A 22,050-nucleotide genomic window follows, 5' to 3' on the forward strand; every position below is an offset into this window, starting at 1 on the left:
AAGAAGACGCGCTTAAGAAACGTTCTGAAACAGACGCAGCTAAGAGAATAACTAAAAAGTGCAAGGCGAAAGGCAAAACGAAACTTGAGAGCAACAACACAAGCAGCAGCAGCATTAGTAGCAGAGCTGCTCGCAGAGACGCTAGCGTTGACGTCGACGTCAGCTGTTTTGGTTTCGTTACGTATTCGCTGATTTCTATAGACTTGTTATTGTTGCTTTACGCGTCTCTCTTTTTGCGCTCTACGTAGCGCTCAACTAGTTTTGTGCTTTTGGGTTTTAGTTGTTGTTGCGGCGACGTATTCGACTCGTTGGTATTGTTGTTGCCATTCCTGATTTGATTTTAGCACTTTAGAACGTTTTCGTTTCGTTTTTGCCATATTCGCTGCAATGACATCGTTGACATTGTGCTGCTCGCGTCGTGCGGTCGCTGCCAACGCCTACGTCAGCATCAATCGGCGGTGTATTCAAACACTTCAAAGGCGCCAACAACAACAGCAGCAGCAGCAGCAGCAGCAACAACAACAGCATTGTAGGCGTTACAGCGCAGCTGCAGCGCCTAAAATCAATGCAAATCTGGGCGGTAAGTGGAATATATTATTCTAATTTATTATTCTAATTACGCGTGCAATTCTTTATTATCTATGCGCTATGATTTATATGCCTATCTTTAGCTTCCCTTTACTTTATAATTGACGCTCACGACAGGCAGCTGACAGTTGTTTGTGCATGAAATCAGCTGTTCCTTATAGATATTTTGCTTGAGATACCTGAGCTGTTGTTATTCAATGCCACCCACGTGTAATCAATGAAATTTTGTTTATTACTCATAAAACCAGAGAATTTGTATGAACAACAACTTTTTTTACTTTTTTTTTTATCGTTTTTTTTTTCTATTTATATAATTTAAAAATGTTTACCCTGTGGAGTTTTATATTCTATTGTTTATAAATGTTTAGTCAATTTATAAGTTTCTAGTAAAACGGATAGCGTCTTAAGAATTGTATGACAATGTTTATGGAGCTGTAGAAAAATTACAAAAAAAGTTCTAATATAAATACAAAATTTGAAATTTCTTTAGACTATTTTGAAAAGTAGAAAAGTAATACACGAAGATTCACACTATTTTCTACTCCATAAATCAAAGCTTTTCCTCAGGGCATTTGAATTATGATCGATAACCAAAACAAGTGCTCATTATGTCAAATAATGGATCATATCACATTTATATCAATATATACTATATAATATTCAATATTCATTTACTCAATTTCAATTGTCTACTCTTCCATTGCTCCAATTTGTGTTCCACTTCGCTCACTTGACTAATGAGAATTTGATTGTCTAATTGAAAGCCCATTCAACACTCGAAACACTTTATGTGCAGCCCCGAAAAAAAAAAAACACTCGTTTAGCCCAATTAAGAGTCGAAACAATGTTCTATACGAATCGAAATAGGCGTTGACAAATGGCAAACGTTTAATATCATTTCTATATAAATATATATTTATATTTTATTTATAAATCTATATAATTAAAAAATTTTTTTTGGCTGACTTCTGTTGTTTTGTCCAAATTCAACGTTAAAATGTGCAATGCAAAATTTGAAGTGATTTAATGTGTAAAGTGCAGCCAGTGTTGGTAAGGACGCAACAATGGCGCCCGACAATTTGACCAATGAGAGATGTGCGAAAGCCAGTGCTGTAAAATACGCACAGCGTATATCACTGATAAAGAGGCCGACACGCTTGGCGCTATTCCGAATCGGTTAGTAAGGTTATCGGACAGATATATACATACATATATACATATATATGCCTGTGTATATTTGTTTGCATTATTTCATATTGCTTAAGCTGCCCGACTTTATTGTGCTCAAGCGACTTATCAAAATTCGCTTTCATTATCGCATATTCAATGGCTGGGCGGGGGCGTGGCAGTTGTCAAGAGCTTAGCAACACATTAGGTGACATATTTTGTTAAGGCTGTACTGTAAGTACTGTAATACCGCAAGTTCCGTCATTCCATAATCAATGTATCGAACACATTTATCAACCCATCCATCAGTTGTTATTTGTCTCGTAATTAATTCATCCATGGGCTGCCAGTGTGGGCGCCCTATTCAAATGGATACCAAGTGAAGTTCAAGGTCATTAACAACAAGCCAACAGCAACTACAACAACAGCAAAAAAACACAAATGCTCACACAGCCCACATCAGACACGAGCGATGGCAGCAGCAACAGACTTGACAAATTCAAAATAAAACTGGAAATACAAACATACAAACACATAGCTTAATAATAAATATTTGGCCATACACACACATACATATATGTGTATGTTCGCTTGTAGCTGTAGTAGTTGTAGTTGTTGCTGTGCTGCGAGCCCCCAGCGAAATAAGTTGCTAGAGGCAGATAGAAGGCGACTAGGCGACAAAGCAAATACACTCACTGTATCACGAATGAGTCTAGACTCTAGAGATAGCTATAGGTCGTTTATCGTTAATAGTATATATAGTAATAGAAGTATTATAATATTATAGTAGTAATAGTATTATAATACTCTTTATGCTGGAAGCTCTCATCCTATACTGTTAGTTTAGTTAAAATTTGAAGTCTTCCTTTTGCTTTATTCTGATTATAAATTTGAATTATTTTTTAATTAATATTATTTTATACATGACCTTTATAAAATACATATTTTTTAGATCAATATGTAGAATATAAATAAATTTATGTGCATAATTTTATTTTTATTGATTTTTATTTATGTTGAAATTACTTTTTACATAACTCATATCAAATATATTTTAAATTCATATTTTTTTTACATAAGGTATTTTTTATATCACCTAATTTTTATTTAATCATCAATTTTTTCTATAATTGTTTCTTATTAATATATCAAAATTTTTTTTATATTTATATATTAATTAATTGTATAGGCATCTTGTTTATATGTCAATTATTTTATTTATATTTGTATTTTTTTTGTATTCACAATCGAAGAATAATTATTTATATATTTATTAAAAATCCAAAATTATAGATTGTATAAAAAAGTTTAGTTTTTATATACAAATTCGCTGATTTTATATAATTGATTGATTTTTTATTTTATAATTTATATTTATAGTTTTTTGTCTTGTAAAAAGTATTTTAATTTAAAATAGATGTATGAGAATATTCATACCATATATTTTCTTTGTTTTATGCCTAGCTCAAAGTCCGGTTCTAATAAGAGATAGCCAACCCGGGAAGAATATATATAGAATATATGTGTTATAGGTACATTTTAAAGCAGGTTTGCTTTATAGATTATTTTCTTATTAGAATCGCTTACTTTGAAAGCTGCTCGAAAACAATATTTGACTAGTCTCTCGCTAAATATGCATATGTAAATTTGATAAGCTTGACTTAGACTATAAATGTATATACATACATATGTTATATCGTAATACCCAACAGTTCAATATAATAAAGCTTTATAGTCCATTCATGTGTAACACATTTCGTGACATATTTCACTAACTTAATGAGAATTTATAAAAAGAAAACAATATTCGTGTGCTGCATAAAAAACTAGCCAAACATACATACATGTGCCAAACATACATACATATATACATATATCTTTATGATACATATATCAACACAGAATATTGAGACACACACACACACACACACACACATACTTACACAACTGATAAGTCTATGCATATATGTATGTACACGCGCCTCTCTAGCAATTTCGGGTTTTGCCAAAATACAAAAAAAAAAAAAATAAATAAAAAACAAAGTAAATAAACAACAACAAATGGAAGCTACGATAAAGAGTGAGCTCTTTACCTACCGCCGTCCCCTCTCTCAGTCTATCTCTCTGCCTCACTCACTCTCATTGTCACACCAGAGATCGTTGTATTGGTGAGCATTAGCTTAATTATCAGACCGGCTGCTTATGGTGCCTTAGGGTTAACCGTTAGTCGCTTGCCTGTCTCGCATCTGGAAGCAACACGTCGTCTCCTAGCGCTCGCCTCTTGACTTTGGATCCAAGTCCAGTTCCCAAATTCAATTTCGATTTGCTAATATTTTACAGTGCTGTTCGGCTTATCGCGTATGATGTCGAGTACGTGTCAGAAACTGGTGAAGGTGGAGGAGTCGCGCCGCTTCATGATCGACTGCTTCAAGGCCGTCAATGTGCCCGAGGAGCATGCGAAGGCTCAGGCCGATCTGCTGGTGGCCGCCGATCATCGAGGTCACTTCAGCCACGGCATGAACCGGCTGGAGATGTACATCAATGATCTGGCCATCAATTCCACGGATGGCGCTGCCGTGCCCGTGGTGCTGAAGGAGACGCCCGCCACGGCTTGGGTGGACGGATGCAACGGGCTGGGCGCTGTCGTTGGCAACTTCTGCATGGATCTGGCCATCAAGAAGGCCAAGAATGTGGGCGTTGGCTGGGTCTGTGCCAAGGGCAGCAATCACTATGGCATGGCCGGCTGGTATGCTCTGCGCGCCATGGAGAGCGGCCTGGTGGGCATGTCCATGACCAATACATCGCCGCTGATGGCACCAACCAATGCCAAGGAGGCGGCGCTGGGCACCAATCCGCTCTCGCTGGGCGCCAACGGCTGTGGCCAGGATCACTTCCTGCTGGACATGGCCACCACAGCCGTGGCCGTGGGCAAGATTGAGATCCAGATGCGCAAGGACGCCGCCCTGCCCGATGGCTGGGCCCAGGATCCCGAGGGCAAGGTCACCAACGACGCCAAGCTGGCCTTCGAAACGGGCTGCCTCTGCCCCCTGGGCGGCACTGAGTTGACCTCCGGCTACAAGGGCTACGGCCTGGGCGCCATGGTGGACATCCTGACCGGTGTCATGTCCGGCGCCAGATACGCCACGCACGTCCGCAAATGGACCCACACGGGCGCCAACTCAGCCGCCGATCTGGGCCAGGTCTTCATCGCCGTCGATCCGAACAGCTTTGCGCCCCAGTTCGAGGAGCGCATGAGTGACTTTAACTCCATTCTGCGCAGCACCAAACCGGTAAGAATTGCAGCTGGACGAGCTTCCAGTTTAGAGACTAACTGAATTCCCCTTCTCCCCTCCCCCGCCCATAGACTAATCCTGAGAAGCCCGTCCTGCTCGCCGGCGACAAGGAGCAGAATAACATTAAGGCTGTTGACCAGGCCGGCGGCATTCAGTATCTGGAGAACCAGCTCAAGACCTGCGCCGCCCTAGCCGAACGCCTCAAGGTCCAGCCCCTGAGGTTCATCTGAATCGAGAAATCATATCGAGCACAACCCTTATCAAAATAACACTTTTTACATATGACGCGAATTAAATTTGCTCGTGCATTTGTCTTGACCAAAGGATTTGATTAGTGCCTAAGTTCTTCGAGTACAGTTTACTTTTTATATACACATTATATATATATATATAAACATATGTTATGTATCAGGCCTAGCCTCCTGATACATGGTATGCGATATTATTGATCGATTGATTGAGAGCTAATAAAAAACTGCCTAAACTGAATTGAATTCATGTTCATGCTTATTTCACTTGAATAAGTAATTGTTGGATTGCCTTAATGCCTATGATATATCATACACACGCACATAAACACATACATATATGATATTAATAAAGTATCTGTAAACTGTTTGAATAACTGTGTGTTTTACTCCTAACGTAATATTCACTTGAATAACTGAATTAATGGGTATATAAATATTAATGATATGTGTGTAACTAGCCTGACTGAACTAGATTTTCACTGCTATTTCACTATATAAATTCACTCAAAGAAGTGAATTTACATTTATGATATATAGCTAACAAAACTCTACTAGATTTTCACTGATATTTTTCTATAAATTCACCTGAGTAAGTGAATTTATAGTTATAACTGATCTATACCTAACAATCTAATAATTTATATCTGAACTGCCTATCCTAGATTTTCATTCTATTTTCACCTAACAAAATATTCACTTGAATGAGTGAGTTGATGGATATAAATATCTAGGATAATAAAAAACTTGTTCATTTTAACTCTACTAGAATTCCACTGCTAATTCACTATATAAATTCACTTGAAATATTCACTTAAATAAGTGAATTGATTCACTCTGTTATGTTGATACATGTCTAATATTCTAATGGAATTTTGCTCCCATAAATAACTACTTAAACTCATCTAACTGATCTTTCAGTCACATCTTCATCATTATAAAAAAAAAAACATAAGAAAAAGTAATAAATTCTGCTATCCGAATTTCGAGTTCTTCTTTCGTGAATTCCTTTAGCTTTGCTAACTACTAAACTACCTATAAATATACTAGATATATATTTCTTCTAGCTCCAGTTCACTTTTCCTCCGTCTTCTTTGGATTATGCAGACTGCATTGGCTGGTATGCAGGATGAATTTGATGGTGTTCATCGCCTCCCGCTGGGCGTCCCGTCCGGCTGTGGCCGACTCGCGCTTGATGCGCAGCTTCTGGAAACGGCATTGGGTGTCGAAGAGCAGCGGCACCTTCTTCATGCACGGACTAACGATCATGGCGGCGCGCAGCTCCTCGGCATTGTCCGTCTTGCTCATGGACTTGATGAAGTCGATGTGGCGCTGATTCTCTTCGGTCAGCTTGCGCTTCTCCTCCAGCAGCAGCATGTTCTGGGCCTGGGCCATGGCCTGCTGGCGCCAGAAATTCTTCAGGCTCTTGTTCAGCATGACCAGATCCTCCTCGTTCAGGTCCACGTGCTTCTTAATGTCCAGCGTTTGCAGCGTGAAATCGTCATCGACCGGGCCCACATCGATGGGCTCGACCACCTCGCCGCCCACAATGATTTTCTCGGACTCCGTTTGGAGCTTGCGACAGGTGATGGACAGGGCAAGCAGCAGCTCGCCGCTCTTCACGATCTTCTCGAATTTCTATGGAGCAGAGGCGTCGAATGAGGTTGAGAGTCTGTGATGCCGAGTGGCGACTGTACCTTGGTCAACTCGTAGCACTCAGTGCTGAGTATGCGCAGCTTCTCGTGCGTTGTGATGCGATCCGCATGCATGCGATCCTCGATCTTCTTGCGCACATTCGAGAAGTACTCGAACTCCAGGCGCAGATCGTTGATCGTCGCATTATTCTCCGTCTCGACGCGCAGCGTGTCCTGCTGAATCTCGTGCAGCATTCCGATGTACTTCACCTCGTCCTGGTTAAGCTTCTTGGTGTCCTCCACGAACTGCTGCTGGCGCTCGGTCAGCATCCGAATGCGCTCGTATTTGTGCACATCCAGATCGGTGCTGTGGAGTGCATCGACGAACTCGTTCAGCTGGCGCTGCATTTGGCTCATCTTGTTGACCACCTGGTCGCGTATATCGAAGCGACGTGCGATGTTCTTGTTCACGTAGTCGTCGCGCTGCTCCTGGTAGATCTGGTAGTCCTCCTTGAGCTGATCGCGCGTGTAGAGGTTCGAGGCGTGGATGATATTCTCGCTGTTCTGGTGCATCGCGTCCACCTCCTCGGTGCGCAGGTGCACCTCGTCGTAGAACTCCTTGAGCAGATCCTCCGCCTGCTGTTCGTACATGTGCTTGTTGCACTCCAGCATGGCGTGGTAGCACTCGCCGATGTGATCGATCAGCTCCACGGTGCGGCCAAAATTGCGCGCGTGCTGCTCGTTGGTGTGCGTCAGATCGGCGACCAGCATATTGATGCGATCGTTCTTGTTCTCAAGAATGCGCTCGGCGTTTTCTCCCCACTGCAGCAGCTCTTGCCGCAACTCAATCAACTTGATTTGCTCAGCTATGGCGTTCCATTCCTCCATGCCGCGCAGATCCATGCGCTTGCCAATCTCCAGCTCAGTACGTAAGCCATGCTACGGGGGAAGGCGATTCGTTAGAGAAGTATGAAGAGAAAGAGAGAGAGAGAGAACTGAGAAAGACTGAAAGTGGAATAGAAAAAGACCGACACGATGGGATCAGGTGTAAGTATGACAGAGAGAGAGAAAAAGAGAGAGAGAGAGAGAGAGGGAGAGAGAGAGAGATAGAGATAGAGAGATAGAGAGAGAGATAGGAAGAGAAAGAAGAACAGTAGAAGGTAATTTTGAGAGAAGGAAGAGAGAGAAGAAAATTTAAAGATATAGCTAAGATATTCAGGGAGAGACAGAGCGAGAGAGAGAGAGAGACAGAGAGAGGGAGAGAGATGGCTTGAAGCTCTATTCTACTTACGCGCAAAATCAACATTTGCTCCTCCATTTTCTTCTTGCGCGCTGCTTCTTTCTTCATCTGCTTCTTTTCGGCTCTGGTCGGCCCCTTGGGTTTTTGCTGCTCCTCTGCCATTTCGTCCAGCGTATCCTGCAGATACGTGTCTGTGATACGCGTAATGCGCACTTCCGGCGTATACACCGACATTTTGTTGGCCTCTCAATAAATATATTTTGCCCAAAAAGTTGGATATGAAGTTTCAAGTATTTGATTGTGCTATGTCTATAAATATACTGAAAATTTGGTGTCAGCTCACACTTCAGGTGGCAGTCAAAGCAAAGCTCAGCCACAGCCGTTACATTCGGAGCGTTAACCAACACTGCCGAGCGACTGGAGCTTGGCGCCAAAGTGAAAAGCTCGCTCCCGCGCAGCATCTCGGCGAGCGGGCCAAGTCAGTAGACGTTGAAAGCTGGCCAAGCGCGGTTCGTTCGTTGGAAAAGCGGCAAGGACGAAAAATCCTGGCACTAACGGCACGCCGTGTCTGTCTCTCAGTGTGTGTGTGTGTGTGCGTGTTTTGGTTTTTTTTTACCCGGCTGCGCCTTGTAAACAAAAATAACTGTGCTTGTTGTGTCTGTGTGCGAGCGACGGAGCGTGCTAGTGTGCGACGTTTCGGTGGTGGTTAACAACCCCCAGCAACGATAGGAACAACAACAATAGCTACAACAGCTACAACAACTACAAAGCTCGTAGTGGCAAGGGCAAATCCAGCAAAGTTTTCGGGGTTGCAGACGGTTGGCAAACAAGCTGCGAATATCCGTTTAAATAGCCATAAATATTCAACAAAAATAAAATCGAAAAAAAGCATAAAATTCAAATATGAGCGATGCAGGCGGTACGAATGGCTATCAAAAGATGCCGCCCGGTTGGGACTGCAAATATGATCAAACGACGGGCAACTGGTAAGCAACAGCAACCGCAACAGCAAATGAAAATGCATAAAGCAAACGTCATAAATATTTATGCATGCACACAGTTTTTTTTTTTTTTGATTTTGTGCATGCACACAGAGAAATGAGAAATGAAATTGCATTGAAATGTGAGCTGAGAGCTGTAGGCGGCAAATTTCCATTGCATGCTTTCAGGCGGCGCCTATTAAAGCTGTGCTCGGGTGTAGCATGACAGCCGTTGGGGCAACTTGATTGCTGGGAATTTTATTAAATGTCAAGTGACTGTGAAGTATATTTATATTTTATATACATTTTTGATAGCCCAGCGGTTGAGAGGCCTGCTAGCGGTCTACAATTGTCTACTTGGCTAAAGGCAAACTGTAAAAATTCCATTGCATACTTTTAGGCAGCGCATGAAATCTGCCTGAAGTAACTTTTGCTGTTGCTCTCTAGCGTTGTCTTGACGTGCTATTCATTATGCCAAGTACAACACTTGATGTCAATTGGCCTCATTGGCGCATAAACTGTGTCACTTCCGCCTAATGTGGGCTTCACTCCAACTTGCGAGCTACTTGCTCCTCTTTGCTCTCTGCTCTCACATTTGTTTGCTTTGGCTCTGTGTGCAATTAAGCAGCGACTGTCATACGTTAAATTCAAGTGTGCACTTGTCAGGAGTCCCATGTCATGTCGTCTCATTTCGTCTCATCTCGTCTCTCGCAATCACAGCCCCCGATTAGCTGTCAAATGTGAGTTGCTGCTGCTGCCATTTGGCAGCTACTTGGCACGTGTCGCTGTTTAGGTATCGTCGTACCCTTTACCTTTACCTTTACCTTTACCTTTGCCGTTACCCAGAGCATTTTCCCCAAATGTACCATCATTGAGAAATTCACCACCAGCAGCAGCCGAACCGGAGGCCGGCCCCGTGCCGTTGCCGGCAATCAACCCTTGTGTGCTAGCATTTTATGGCCTTTGATTTGCAGTTTTTGCCATTTTTATGTCGTTGCAGCTATTACATAAACTATCTGACCAAGGCTATGCAGCTGGAGGATCCGCGCGCCGGACGCAGCAGCTACAAGCAGTTGCAAAACGAACGCTGCTCCACAGAGTCCATAGCGCTGCAGGTGAGCTCATTCAATTGCAGTTTGAGAGTGTATTCGAAAGCTATAAAGTTTTTATAGCATACTTTTGTGCGCTGCATAAAAGTTGTAAAATTCATTGCATACTTTTGAGTGTCACATGAAATGTTTTATGCAATTTTGTATTGTTTTGCATTATTTGGTTTTTCCATTTCTCCTCTCATTTTGTCATTTGTAGCCCCTGGCGCAGCACTCCCATCACAGCTCTCCCTTCCATGTGGTACATCCCAGCAACAATCTAACCGCCGTGCGTGCCTTCCAGGAGCGCGCCTTACACAATCTGTCGACGAGTCCGTTGCTCTCCGCCTCGTCGCGCGGACAACTGGTGGGCGTTAGCTGAACAGTTAAATGCGAGTAATTTCTATAGCATTCTGTGTTGTCTCTTATCTCTGCTACAGGAGCTCTCTTCGCCTCTGCCTGTGCAGCGTGCCCGCTTGCCATCCAACATGTCGCGTCGTTCCACCATTCAGGAGACCTCGTTCAGCGATACCCAGGCCGTGGTCACCAAGATACAGAACATGTTTCCCACAGCCGATGAGAATCATATACGGCTATTGCTGAAGCGGTAAGCCGATAATATAGTATATATGTATATATTATATACTTTATATATTTATATCATTATTGCTAAAGTAATTCCTTGCTAATCTGTGCATATGTTTATGTGTATTTATGTCTTCTCACACGCTGCTGCTTAATGCACCCACACACACACACTATCTCCTCCCCTCTCTCTCTCTCTTTCTCTTTCTCTCTTGTACACCCGCTTACTAACGCCAGCTATTATAATCGCGAGGCTGTCGTCATCAGCGCTTTGCAGGTGGAAAAGCATCCCGTTACCATGCCTGGTCCATTCGTCACGCCTCCCGCCCAGCGTCACTTGTTCCACAGCAATTCCGCTTTCTATATGACACCACCGGCGCGCCGCCTGGACATGGGCGCTAGTCGGGCAACGGTTACATCACGCACGGCCAGTCCCCTGCCCGGCGGCCGCTTCGGTAGTCTCATGAGCATGCAAAGCGGACACCAGCCCACAGGAGCAGCGGGACCGGCTGGAGTTGGAGTCGGAGCTGGAGTCGGAGTCGGAGTGGGGGCTGTGGGTCTGCATGGCTCGCCGCAGTGGCGCAGCTCACCGAAGCCCCACTCCTCGCCCAAAATGAAATTGAGGTGCGATTTGGCCAGAGATTGAGCCGTAATTGCATGCCAATGCCAAATGCAATTAGCTAATGGCAAAATGGAGCTCAATTTTGTAATTAGCCATGGGCAAATGGAAAAATGGAACGAGTTTATTTGTCTGAATTTGTATTTTGTTTAACTTTAATATACATATATATATTTTCTATCGCTTTACTTAGCTTTACGAAAGCTTATCGTTCTATAAATCTTAGCTCTACTTTGTATTGCTCGTTCTCTTATGATTCCTTATATAATTTAATTTAACTTTTAATTCTTTTACAATATTTACTCTATATTTAATTGTAATTTAAAATAATAGAAATTTTCCCCCACTTCAGATACATGAAGAACATATTCCCCAAGGCGGATGAGATGCTGCTGCTGGACATCCTGGCCAATGCGGACAACAATGTGCAGTTCGCCTCGGAGAAGCTGATCTCGCTGGGCTATGTCAAGCGGGACATGCAGCAGCCACACAGACCCAACAATCGACCGCCGCAGCTGGAGTCGGAGCAGCAAGCGGGCCAGGAGCAGGCGGTGCAGCATATACCGCTGCGGCCCAAGGAGTACACAGCCGAGCAGAAGGCAGACAGTGAGTGGCTTTAGTTAGTGCTTCTCCTGCTTCCAACTCAACTCACTCTATTCCGTCTCACTTCCAGTGGAGTCACAGTTCAAACAGAAGTATCCGAACATAGCTGAGCGCATCATTTTGATGGCCTTGGAGTCGGTGAACTATGCTGAGGATCGGGCCACCCAAATCCTGCAAATCGTGCAGGATGAGGATGAGCAACGCAACCAGAAGCAAACGCTGAGCAAATCTCAGCCTGCTGCAAGTGAAATGAAGCTGAAGGTGGATCAAGTGGATGCCACACTCAGGTGCGTAACAGCTAGCTGTTGCTATATACACATACATATATATAGCTATATAGACACCTATCCAAACCCTTGGGTCTGCCTTTACTGCCGCTGCTGCTGCTGCTGCTGCTGCTTTATTCGTTTTGTTAATCGATTGCCCATTTTCTTTGTAAAACTTTGTTGCTGCCTCAACCACCAACAACAAACAAACAAACAAATAAACACCTTTGCTTGCTTGCTGCCACGCCCCCACCACATCGCCATCAACATCAACATCATCATCGTCATCGTCATCATCATTGTCATTGTCATTGTCTGCATCATCATCAATGAGCAGCAGCAAGCCACATAAGCAACATCGCCATTTGCCATCCATCAATGTCATCACACCCTCCACGGCCACCACACAGATCATCCTGAGCCATGAGCAAACGCCGGAGCAGGTGCCAAACGAAGCTGCCTTCCAGTCGGAGTCGGAGCCGAAGGCTGACACAACTGCCTGCCAGGGGCAGACTATGTCTGCTTCCAGCATTTCCGGTGCATCCACGCACTCGTATGCCTCGCCTCCACAATCGCCCACGCGCCCCAACTATGAACGTTTAACTACCAAGGGCATGCTGGCGCGCTCCAGCTGCTACAACAACAACAATAGTAATGGCAACAACAATAACAACAACAACAACTACAGCATCAGCAGCTATGCCTCGTATAGCACATCGATGGGATCCTCGTCTGTTTCGGCCAGCTCCATAGTGAAGGCATTCGAAAGTCGCGCGCGCACCAAAACCGATTCACTGAAGTATGCCTGCCCGTTTAACCGTTTGCCGTTAACTTTGTACAGTTGTGCATGTTTATTCTTAGCCTTGCTGCATGTTTATTGATTTAACTTTTATTCAACTCTATTTGTTTATTTGTGTTTTTATTTTTTTTTGGCATGTTAGAATTCATTTACCCAATACCCATATGTGTATATGCGAGGGTAGTATGAAAAATTTGCGAACTGAAGGTGAAAATAATAAAAAAATTTATAGAAAAATTAAAAGCATAATTAATAGAAAAATAATAATGATAATAATTTTATAATTATGTTTGAAATAAAATTATATTAAAAGAATTTTATTATTATTCAAATTATACCTTTTGTAAAATTATAAAATTACTTTTATTAATTGTTTAAAAATTTTTAAATAATATATAAATGTGTAAAGAAAGAGATGAAGAAAAAGTTGAATGAATTATTAAATGTTAACTGAAAACAAAATTAAATTTCTTATATAAATCTGTTAAATCAAAGAATAAAATTATAGAAGACAAACCTTAATGAAGATTTAAAAATAATATTATAAATTAAAACTTGATTTATTGGAACTTAAAATTTAATTTAGATATATACTTTATTAGTCAGTTCGCTAATTTTTCATCTATATAAAAATTGCACTTTAAGCATAACGATAATTTCTTTTTGTCTCTCACAGACAACGACAGCATTCCTCCCAGCTGGACAATGAACAACATTTGGAATCGGGTGAATTTCAATCGCTAATCGAACGCATGGCAACGCTGGGAGCCAATCCACAGCTAGCCAAGGGAGCCGATGAGAATCTCTTGCTGTAAGTTTACCAGAAATCTATAAATTAAATATCATTTATCAATATTATTTTCGATTAAACAGCGCCGACTACGTCACTTGGAATGGACCAAACACAACGCTCTGTCAGAAGCAAACACCACGGGGGCCAGATGCTGGCCTCATATGCGGAGAACGTGGCTATAAGGCAGTTGGTCGAAATGGGGAGCTCTGCAAAGGCCCCAATAAGGAGCTGAGCAAAGGGAGCATCTATGCGCGCAGCAAAGGCGCCAACATCAAATGCAATTAGTATAAGCCTGGCAGAGATTATTCACGTGCCAAAGAATAACCAAGAAGCTCTCGAACTTGACTTCAACTACAATTTGCTCCCGATGTGTTCCCTATATACGCGATACATATTCCATTTATATACAGATATATATATAGATCATACGTACATACTATGTCTTTTCCATGCACTTACAAATTCCATCCACAAATCCAATTGATTATTTTTTGGTGTTCGTATTGAAAACTTTTTGCAGCTTAAAATATACTATAAAACGATATTTAAAAACTAACTTAAAATGGCTTTATTATTGTTAATATTTATAAATATATGTAAATATATTTTTAAAATTATTTATTTACTTTTTATATTTATATATATATAAACTTTGTATTACTTGTTACATGGACTTTTATTATGTATTATATTTATTTATTTCTATTTGCATCGAACTAAACTTCGTCCTCGTTTAGCAGCATATTGGGTATTCCATCGGTTATTGGAAACACGCGGCCCGTTTCGGGACATTCCAGCTGTCCCTCTAGCACATCGATTTCAAAAAGTAGATGATGCAGCCGCTGTAACAGCTGTTCGTCCTCTGCCACATTGTCGGGCTGCGCTGCTGGAATGTCGTCTGCTAGTTCCGCCTAGAAGAGAATTTGCAGATTAGTCAAGGAATTTTACTCAACAGATTGTTAGTGTATTCGCTACTCACCACCTGCGCGGCGCTATAAACCGCTGACCAATCCAGTTTAGGTAGCAACCGCTCTATAAATACCGGATTGAATTCGCTTTCAATTACATCCTTTTTGTTAATCTGCGCAAAAGATTAAAGCTCGTGAAACAATCAATAGCAGGTAATCCAGCAACTCACCGTTAGCTTCAATGGATAGCCCACTTTGACGCCCTTGATGGCCATTGAAGTTAAAAAATTATATGTGCTTAGTTTCATAGTGCGACTTTAATACTTTTGAGATATAACAATAAATGCTTTACAGTTTAAATATATACAAAAACGCACGTTTTAAGCATTCACTGGGCAACGCGTGCACAACAGCTGTTTTTTCTCCGCTTGCCGGTCACATTGTGCAGAATATCGATAGAAATAGTTTGTTCCCATAATGTTATCGCAGCATGTAAAGAATGTGACCAGCCAGCAGCACAACAATAGAGCCAGAGCAACAACTGCTGCAATTTTACGATTTTTAAACGTTTCTAAATGTAAATAAAGTGCAAATTGTGTTCCAAACATTATTAAAGCATATAATATACATTTGTAGTGCAATTATGGAGGATATTTTTCACTGGTGCCGCGAGGGCAACTCAATTCAAGTGCGCCTCTGGCTGGATGAGACCGAGCATGACATGAATTTGGGGTAAAAGCGAGTTAAAAGTGTTTAAGATTAGTGCAAATCTAACAAACTGAGCATAAAATATGCTGACTTGTGCATAAAATGTAATAAATGCTTGCAAATTGCCATATTGGGCAATAGTCACCAACCAATTGGACCGTGACGTCATGATTTATTCTTGTGTTGTGTAAACAAGTTGCACACACACAATGAGACGAAACTATGTGCGTGTGTGTATATAAGTGCGTCACTCTCACGCTCTGCCTTTGCCGCTCTCGCTCTCGCTCTTGCTCTCACTCTCTCCCTGCATATTTGTTTTTGCAGCGATGATCACGGCTTTAGTCCACTGCATTGGGTCGCCAAGGAGGGGCATGCGAAGCTCGTGGAGACTCTGCTGCAGCGCGGTGCTCGTGTGAATGCCACGAACATGGGTGATGACATTCCCCTGCATCTGGCCGCCGCCCACGGACATCGTGAAGTGGTGCAAATGGTGAGTTTTTAAATTCCCTATAATATTATATTGATTGATTAAATCTCTTCTGTTGTAGTTGCTGCGCGAGCGCTCGGATGTCAATGCTGTGAACGAGCATGGAAATACTCCGCTGCACTATGCCTGTTTCTGGGGCTATGACATGATCTGCGAGGATCTATTGAACGCGGGCGCTCTGGTCAGCATTGCCAACAAGGACGGTCACACAGCTATAGACAAGGCCAAGCCCAGTTTGGGCAAGCGTATACAAGATCTGGCCGAGAAGAGTGGCCAGGAGCTGAAGATCATCAGCTTCAAGGAGCAGAGCTGGATGGGCATGAAGACGCGCTCACGCGATGCTACTCTATCGCGCTTTAAGGGCATCAGCTTGGGAGATTTGGACTTGCACACGAAGATTGCAGTGACGCCCTCTGGTGAAACGTGGCGTGGTCGTTGGCAAAAGAACGATGTTGTAGCCAAGGTGGGTAGAAACTAAATGCTGAATGGCATTGATTTTTAATTGAAATTTGTATGATTAACAGATTCTCGCATTGCGTCAATGCACTTCACGCATTTCGCGTGACTTTAATGAGGAGTTTCCCAAGCTGCGCATTTTCTCGCATCCCAATATTTTGCCCATCATTGGCGCCTGCAATTCGCCTCCTAATTTGGTGGTAATCAGTCAGGTAGGTCATATCAAATACCACATCATTCAGTCCCTAATAATCCCACTTTCCTTTCCAGTTCATGCCACGTTCGTCGCTTTTCAATTTGCTGCATGGCGCATCGGGCGTTGTCGTGGACACCAGCCAGGCCGTGAGATTCGCCTTGGATATTGCACGTGGCATGGCCTATTTGCACTCGCTGGAGCGTATAATACCCACATATCATCTGAACAGTCATCACGTGATGATCGACGATGATTTGACGGCACGCATTAACATGGGCGATGCAAAGTTTTCGTTCCAGGAGAAGGGTCGAATCTATCAGCCTGCTTGGATGTCGCCGGAAGCGCTGCAACGTAAGCCGGCCGACCGCAACTGGGAGGCGTCCGATATGTGGAGCTTTGCGCTGGTTATCTGGGAGCTGACCACTCGCGAGGTGCCTTTCGCTGAATGGTCGCCCATGGAGTGTGGCATGAAGATTGCACTGGAAGGATTGCGTGTCAAAATTCCGCCAGGTACTTCGTCGCACATGGCGAAGCTCATATCGATCTGTATGAACGAGGATCCGGGCAAGCGACCCAAGTTCGATATGGTTGTGCCAATTCTAGAGAAGATGAACTCCAGCGCAGTCAAAGCTTAGAGGGAAAACCCACGAAATTACCAAGCCAAAATGTGCCTGTTTACAAAAGTGTGTGTAGCTAAAAAAGGATAACAAAATGGAGCCACAGGAAGTGCTTCCACGATGTGTTTTGCCAACTAATTATAATAACAACTTTTTTTTGTTAAATTACTCAAAACTTAACTGAATCTAACCGAGTGCCTTAAAAACTTACGGAACATTTACGCCATTTTGAAAATGTCTACAGGTAAAAAGAAGCTTTTAAGTTTTCTATTGTGTTCAATGTGTCTCCCTTTTTCTACTCTTTCCCTTTCACACGGTGTGCAGTAGTTTGTGTTTCGTGCTGCTCACGTTTTATATTCTTATGAATTTCGATGGTAATGCTTGGACGGTGCTCGATTTTGTATTTTGTTTTAAGTTCATATATACATACACACAATTAACAGTTAAGCCTCTAAACGTACGTATTTATACAGCATATATATTTGTTACTAATGATTAAACGAAATTTGTGTACCTACAAACGAATTTGAAAAAATGCTGTTTGATTCTATATGGAGTTAATTTAAAGCTCACGACAGCTTCTGCCGCTAAAATGCAAAACAACGAAAGCTTTCTTTGAGTGTGCGTGTGTGAGTGTGTATGGTGTGTAGTCAGCGTGAGCAAAACGGCCCTGACCTGATTTCCATTATGTGCACGCCATTCTGCAGCGCGTGGGCAGCGCAGCAGCAGAGCAATGCAGCGAAAAAGAGAGCGAGAGCAAAGATGAGAGCCGGCGTAAGCGCGCAGCTGTGAGAGCGCACTACTTTTTGAGTTTTATGCAAAAGCAAATAGATTCACATGTATAAAAATAATATTGACTTGTGGTAAATTCAAATATGTATTAAATATTAATGAAAATTGACTAATAGCAGACAAATGATAGCACTTGGTGCAGTGGTTAGCTCGGAAGTTTTGCAGCAATTTTCGCCGCTCTCTTTTCGCCGTCTTCGCCCTGTCGGCTTGGCTGTAGGTCTCTCTGTTTATGTTTTTGCGGCACCGTTATATACTTGAAGTTGCTGCTGTGCCGAAGCGGCTGCTGTTGTTGTTGTTGTTGTAGCGGCGAGCTTAAACCATGTGATTGTTTTGCTAGCTCGCTCTTCGTTCAACGGCATATCCTGTGCCCGCATGTGAGCGTGCGTGTATGTGTGTGTGTGTGTGTGTGTGCCGCTGCAGCTTTAAAAACTTTTGCTGCATTTTGTTGTCGTCGTCGCCATCATCATCGTCGCTGTCGCTGTCGTCGTGCTTTTCGGCCCAGAGGCTGGTCGCTCGGTCTCCAAACGGCAGCGGGCAACAACGCTGCAGTGTCCAAAAGCCGATTTACAGTTTTATATGCCAGTTATGAGTGCAACCAACAAACAGCGACCGCATTTCCGCAATGGCAAATGTGTGCACAAAAACCAAACGCAGTGAATCACTCCAATTTTGCCAAAGACAATAATTAACGGTAAAAAAAACAGAACTTTGCTTTAGAAAAGAAAACTAAATTTCGCTGCAGTCGCAAGCTAAACGAAATCGCCGCAGTGAAAGTGAAAAAAAAAATAGAAAAAAATTGATGGCATCTTTTAGGCGCAGCGCATAAAAGATTCGCCCCCGATTTCTTTGATACTTGCGGTCGTTTCAGTTCTTGTTGTTGTTGTTGGACGCCCACCTCCCACAGCAGCTGTTTAAATGTATTTGAGTGCTTGCAACCAACAGCGGCCAGCCCCCTTGAGGGCCGGCAATCCATGGAGTATTCAAACTCTAAATGTTTGAATCACAACGAGCCAATACAAGAGCAGCCACGGCAGCAGCAGCAGCAAAGCGAACAGCAAAGCAGGCAAGTGTTATTTATATACATATATATTTATATTTATATATGGTTTTATGCATATGTATGTTGCATGTGCCCCATTTTAATGGCCACACCTGAGCTGAGCACAGTTTTTATGCTCTGTAGTTTTGTATATTTTTTTAATTAACCAAACAATTGCCCAGGCACGAGTGTGGCATGTGGCAAGTCCTTTGTGTCGCAGTCACATAATTTTGAAAACTTTTCAACAACCAGGAGCTGATGTGGCTGCTGTCGTTGCTGCTGCTGCAGCTGCTCCTCATCATCATTCATTTGGCTGACGAGTGAGCCACTAACCTACATCCTGCCCCACAACATGGCGCTGCTATTGTTGTTAACCGGCATGCCACGCCCACTTGCACAATGCCAGTTGTGCGGGTGTTGATAAGCGAGAAAATGTGAAAAGTGGCAGCAACAGCAGCAGCAGCAGCAGCAGCATCAGCCGAGAACGAGATGCCTCGAAATAAACGTTGCCAGGCCGTCGCATAACAAATGATGAGATTGTACCGATTCGCTGCTAAAGCCGTTTGCCTCATCTCTATGCATAAATCAAAAGTTCAATTTTGCACATTTCAGCAGCAGAGCAAAGAGAAAACACACACACACACACACAGACAGAGATGGATAGGCTCCTTGGCAGCAACTAAAACGCCACATGGGCAAATATTTCACTTCTGCTTTCGAGCAGCGCATCGAAAAGCGAAAATATTGTGACAACATCAGCAACAACAACAACAACGGCAGCAACAACAACAAGAAGAACAAGAAAAATCTCTAGTTTAAGTGCTTGTTGGGATGCTGCACTTGTGTGAAGTGCATAACAACGTGGAAATATTGTAAAAGCAAACTACACGATAGTCTGAGGCAGAGGGAGAGAGAGAGAGATATACACAGAGAGGGGGCATTGGTTGGGACAGCAGGCAATGCCAAATGCTTGGGTTACAAAGCAAAATGCAATAAAGCTCAGCGACGGCATAGAACACATCAAACGTGCTACATGCGACATGGGGCATGCCGCAGCTGCCGGAGTTTCACATCCTGCCGAGCCGACCATGCAAACAGTATGCATATTGATTTTTGAAGTGCTATGAGTTGATCAAGGGGCATATGCATTGTGCGAGAAACTGGAACATAATAGATTTTTAGAAATTAAAATTAAATTAATATGAAATATTTGTCGAAGAATTGGAAATTATCAAATTGATTTATTCCCTCGATTTGTCAAATAACTACAGGGTATTTCATAGTCCGTCCTAAACAACTGTTTGTTCTTGTTTTTGACTGCTGTCAAATGCAAAGGATGCCACAAAGTGAGTCGGTTTGACTAGAGTTGCCAACGTTCGGCTGTGGCCACAACTGCACTGCGCACAAAAGTAAGCTAAGGGCGAGAAGCCTAAAAGGCAGCATACTGTGCGTATACGTCATGTGCGAGGAGTTAGTTTGAAAGCGAAGCAAATGTGGAGATATATAGATGGATGTATTGTAGTTATAAGATAGAGACAACTATTGACATTAGTTAAGTTATTTCGACAATACGAGTAAAGCAAACCGTTGCTTAGGAATAGGAGCTCGAATTTAACTCAAACTAGGCAATCCCCTTAAAATGAAGAGTTCTTGCCATGGCAAATGAAATAAATAGATATTGATTAGTAAACGTTAAAGGCATTCAATTGGAATTGGAAAACAATTTATGCAAGCTTGCTAATTACTATAATTTATGCAGGGTCTACAATGCGTATACGTAATGGAAGAGTTCTGACTATTAAAGCGAGGGAATTGTATATGAAATATTAAATAGATATGCATGAGGAAGAATTAGCATGATATATATATAGCAATTACAGGTTTTTTATTCAGAATTGATGTACAATGGAAAACTAAGTGCAGCAGCGTATACGTAATGTGAGAGTTCTCATAGGGGGAGGCAACAATTTACGAATACTGTGAGGCCTAAATATCCAGAGCTCATACTAAATACAAAAATATAAGTTTGCGTAAGCCTACCTAATTGGTAGATTAAAATTTCCCAACAGCCTAGAAAACTATAAGAGAAAACAACTCAACTTTAAGAGCCTTAAGCTAAAGCTGAACAAGAATTCAACTTTTCACAGCCAACTTTCAAGTTCTATTTAAATCCTCTCTTTGGCCATTTATTTTGCTGCTCGAGCTCGACAGAAACTATCGATCAAAGTGGTGCCTCAAGTGTGGTGCAGTGTGGCTGTGGCTGTGGCTGATATTCAATAAATTCTCTCTCCTTCGAGGGAAATGGCAAATGGAAAATGGCCAATTACGTGGCATAACGAGCCAACTAGAAGAAGAGCAAGCAAAAGTATGCCACTTCATGCAGAGATGGGGTGGGTTGGGTTAGGGAACTGTGCTTGATATCTAACCCTTCGATAACAGCAACAACAACAACAACAACAGCTATTCTGACTGGCCACTTTTCCAATCAATTACGTGTGGTGGGGCCTTTGCTGCGAGCCAATTGACAAAACGATAACAATTTCGCGTTGGCTCCATAGGTCAATTGATTGCGCTTAAGCGACGGCATTCCATTTAATTTGACATTGAATATTTATCTTTTTAGCATATAAGCTTAAGTCTCTCTCGCTCTATCTCATGCTCTGTCTCTCTCCTCTCTCTCTGTTTCAGGCTATCCTTGCTCAACGGCTATTTCCCAGCAGTTAAGGAAACGGCAGATAGCGCAACTGTAACTGCACCTGGCCAGAGTCAACGTTGCCCCAATACACCGCCCACAACGCCCAGCAGTCCGTTCCGAGAGCCGCCTCAGAGCCCCTCGGATGGTCAAACCTCATCACTGAGCTCGCATTCGGTTTCCAGTGACATCTTGTTGGGTAAGTCCCAAATGCGCTTATTTTAATTAATGTGCCTATTGTCATAGTGGAAC

At 42.6% G+C, this 22,050-nt stretch overlaps 5 protein-coding genes across 10 annotated transcripts; 3 read left to right on the forward strand and 2 right to left on the reverse strand.

Annotated features, from left to right (window-relative positions):
* Nucleotides 1-310: 310 nt before the first annotated feature.
* On the forward strand, nt 311-5,537 carry LOC6582052 (uncharacterized oxidoreductase YjmC). Of its 2 annotated transcripts, none has more exons than XM_002007729.4 (3): nt 311-580; nt 4,096-5,045; nt 5,120-5,537. In XM_002007729.4, exons 1-3 carry the CDS (start codon nt 388-390, stop codon nt 5,276-5,278), a joined length of 1,302 nt encoding a protein of 433 aa, XP_002007765.1. In that variant the 5' UTR covers nt 311-387; the 3' UTR covers nt 5,279-5,537. The 2 variants fall into 2 exon arrangements, with proteins under 2 accessions (XP_002007765.1, XP_015017730.1); XM_015162244.2 differs by lacking the exon at nt 311-580 and adding an exon at nt 1,489-1,764.
* Nucleotides 5,329-8,523, reverse strand: LOC6582053 (myosin heavy chain, clone 203). The gene is made up of 3 exons (XM_002007730.4): nt 8,222-8,523; nt 6,994-7,869; nt 5,329-6,934 (listed from the first exon to the last, which is right to left on the reverse strand). The coding sequence occupies exons 1-3, from the start codon at nt 8,402-8,404 to the stop codon at nt 6,371-6,373; spliced, it is 1,623 nt and encodes a 540-aa protein (XP_002007766.1). The 5' UTR covers nt 8,405-8,523; the 3' UTR covers nt 5,329-6,370.
* A 123-nt stretch (nt 8,524-8,646) lies between these two features.
* LOC6582054 (dual specificity protein kinase splA) lies at nt 8,647-14,454 on the forward strand. 5 transcript variants are annotated; one of them, XM_044009802.1, is made up of 10 exons: nt 8,647-9,156; nt 10,151-10,265; nt 10,459-10,605; nt 10,679-10,845; nt 11,061-11,447; nt 11,795-12,048; nt 12,116-12,332; nt 12,652-13,110; nt 13,787-13,921; nt 13,984-14,454. In XM_044009802.1, the coding sequence occupies exons 1-10, from the start codon at nt 9,074-9,076 to the stop codon at nt 14,186-14,188; spliced, it is 2,169 nt and encodes a 722-aa protein (XP_043865737.1). In that variant the 5' UTR covers nt 8,647-9,073; the 3' UTR covers nt 14,189-14,454. The 5 variants fall into 5 exon arrangements, with proteins under 5 accessions (XP_043865737.1, XP_015017732.1, XP_015017731.1 ...); XM_002007731.4 differs by having other exon boundaries at nt 8,648-9,156; nt 12,649-13,110; XM_015162246.3 differs by lacking the exon at nt 12,652-13,110.
* An 88-nt stretch (nt 14,455-14,542) lies between these two features.
* Nucleotides 14,543-15,223, reverse strand: LOC6582055 (multifunctional methyltransferase subunit TRM112-like protein). Its single transcript, XM_002007732.4, has 3 exons — nt 15,042-15,223; nt 14,883-14,984; nt 14,543-14,814 (listed from the first exon to the last, which is right to left on the reverse strand). The coding sequence occupies exons 1-3, from the start codon at nt 15,117-15,119 to the stop codon at nt 14,620-14,622; spliced, it is 375 nt and encodes a 124-aa protein (XP_002007768.1). The 5' UTR covers nt 15,120-15,223; the 3' UTR covers nt 14,543-14,619.
* Nucleotides 15,224-15,285: 62 nt separating this feature from the next.
* On the forward strand, nt 15,286-17,800 carry LOC6582056 (integrin-linked protein kinase homolog pat-4). The gene is made up of 6 exons (XM_002007733.4): nt 15,286-15,388; nt 15,448-15,543; nt 15,844-16,009; nt 16,068-16,469; nt 16,531-16,674; nt 16,733-17,800. The coding sequence occupies exons 2-6, from the start codon at nt 15,455-15,457 to the stop codon at nt 17,291-17,293; spliced, it is 1,362 nt and encodes a 453-aa protein (XP_002007769.1). The 5' UTR covers nt 15,286-15,388; nt 15,448-15,454; the 3' UTR covers nt 17,294-17,800.
* Nucleotides 17,801-22,050: the final 4,250 nt, after the last annotated feature.

The sequence above is a fragment of the Drosophila mojavensis genome, unplaced genomic scaffold (assembly GCF_018153725.1).
Source record: "Drosophila mojavensis isolate 15081-1352.22 unplaced genomic scaffold, ASM1815372v1 contig_74, whole genome shotgun sequence".
Lineage (NCBI taxonomy): Eukaryota > Metazoa > Arthropoda > Insecta > Diptera > Drosophilidae > Drosophila > Drosophila mojavensis.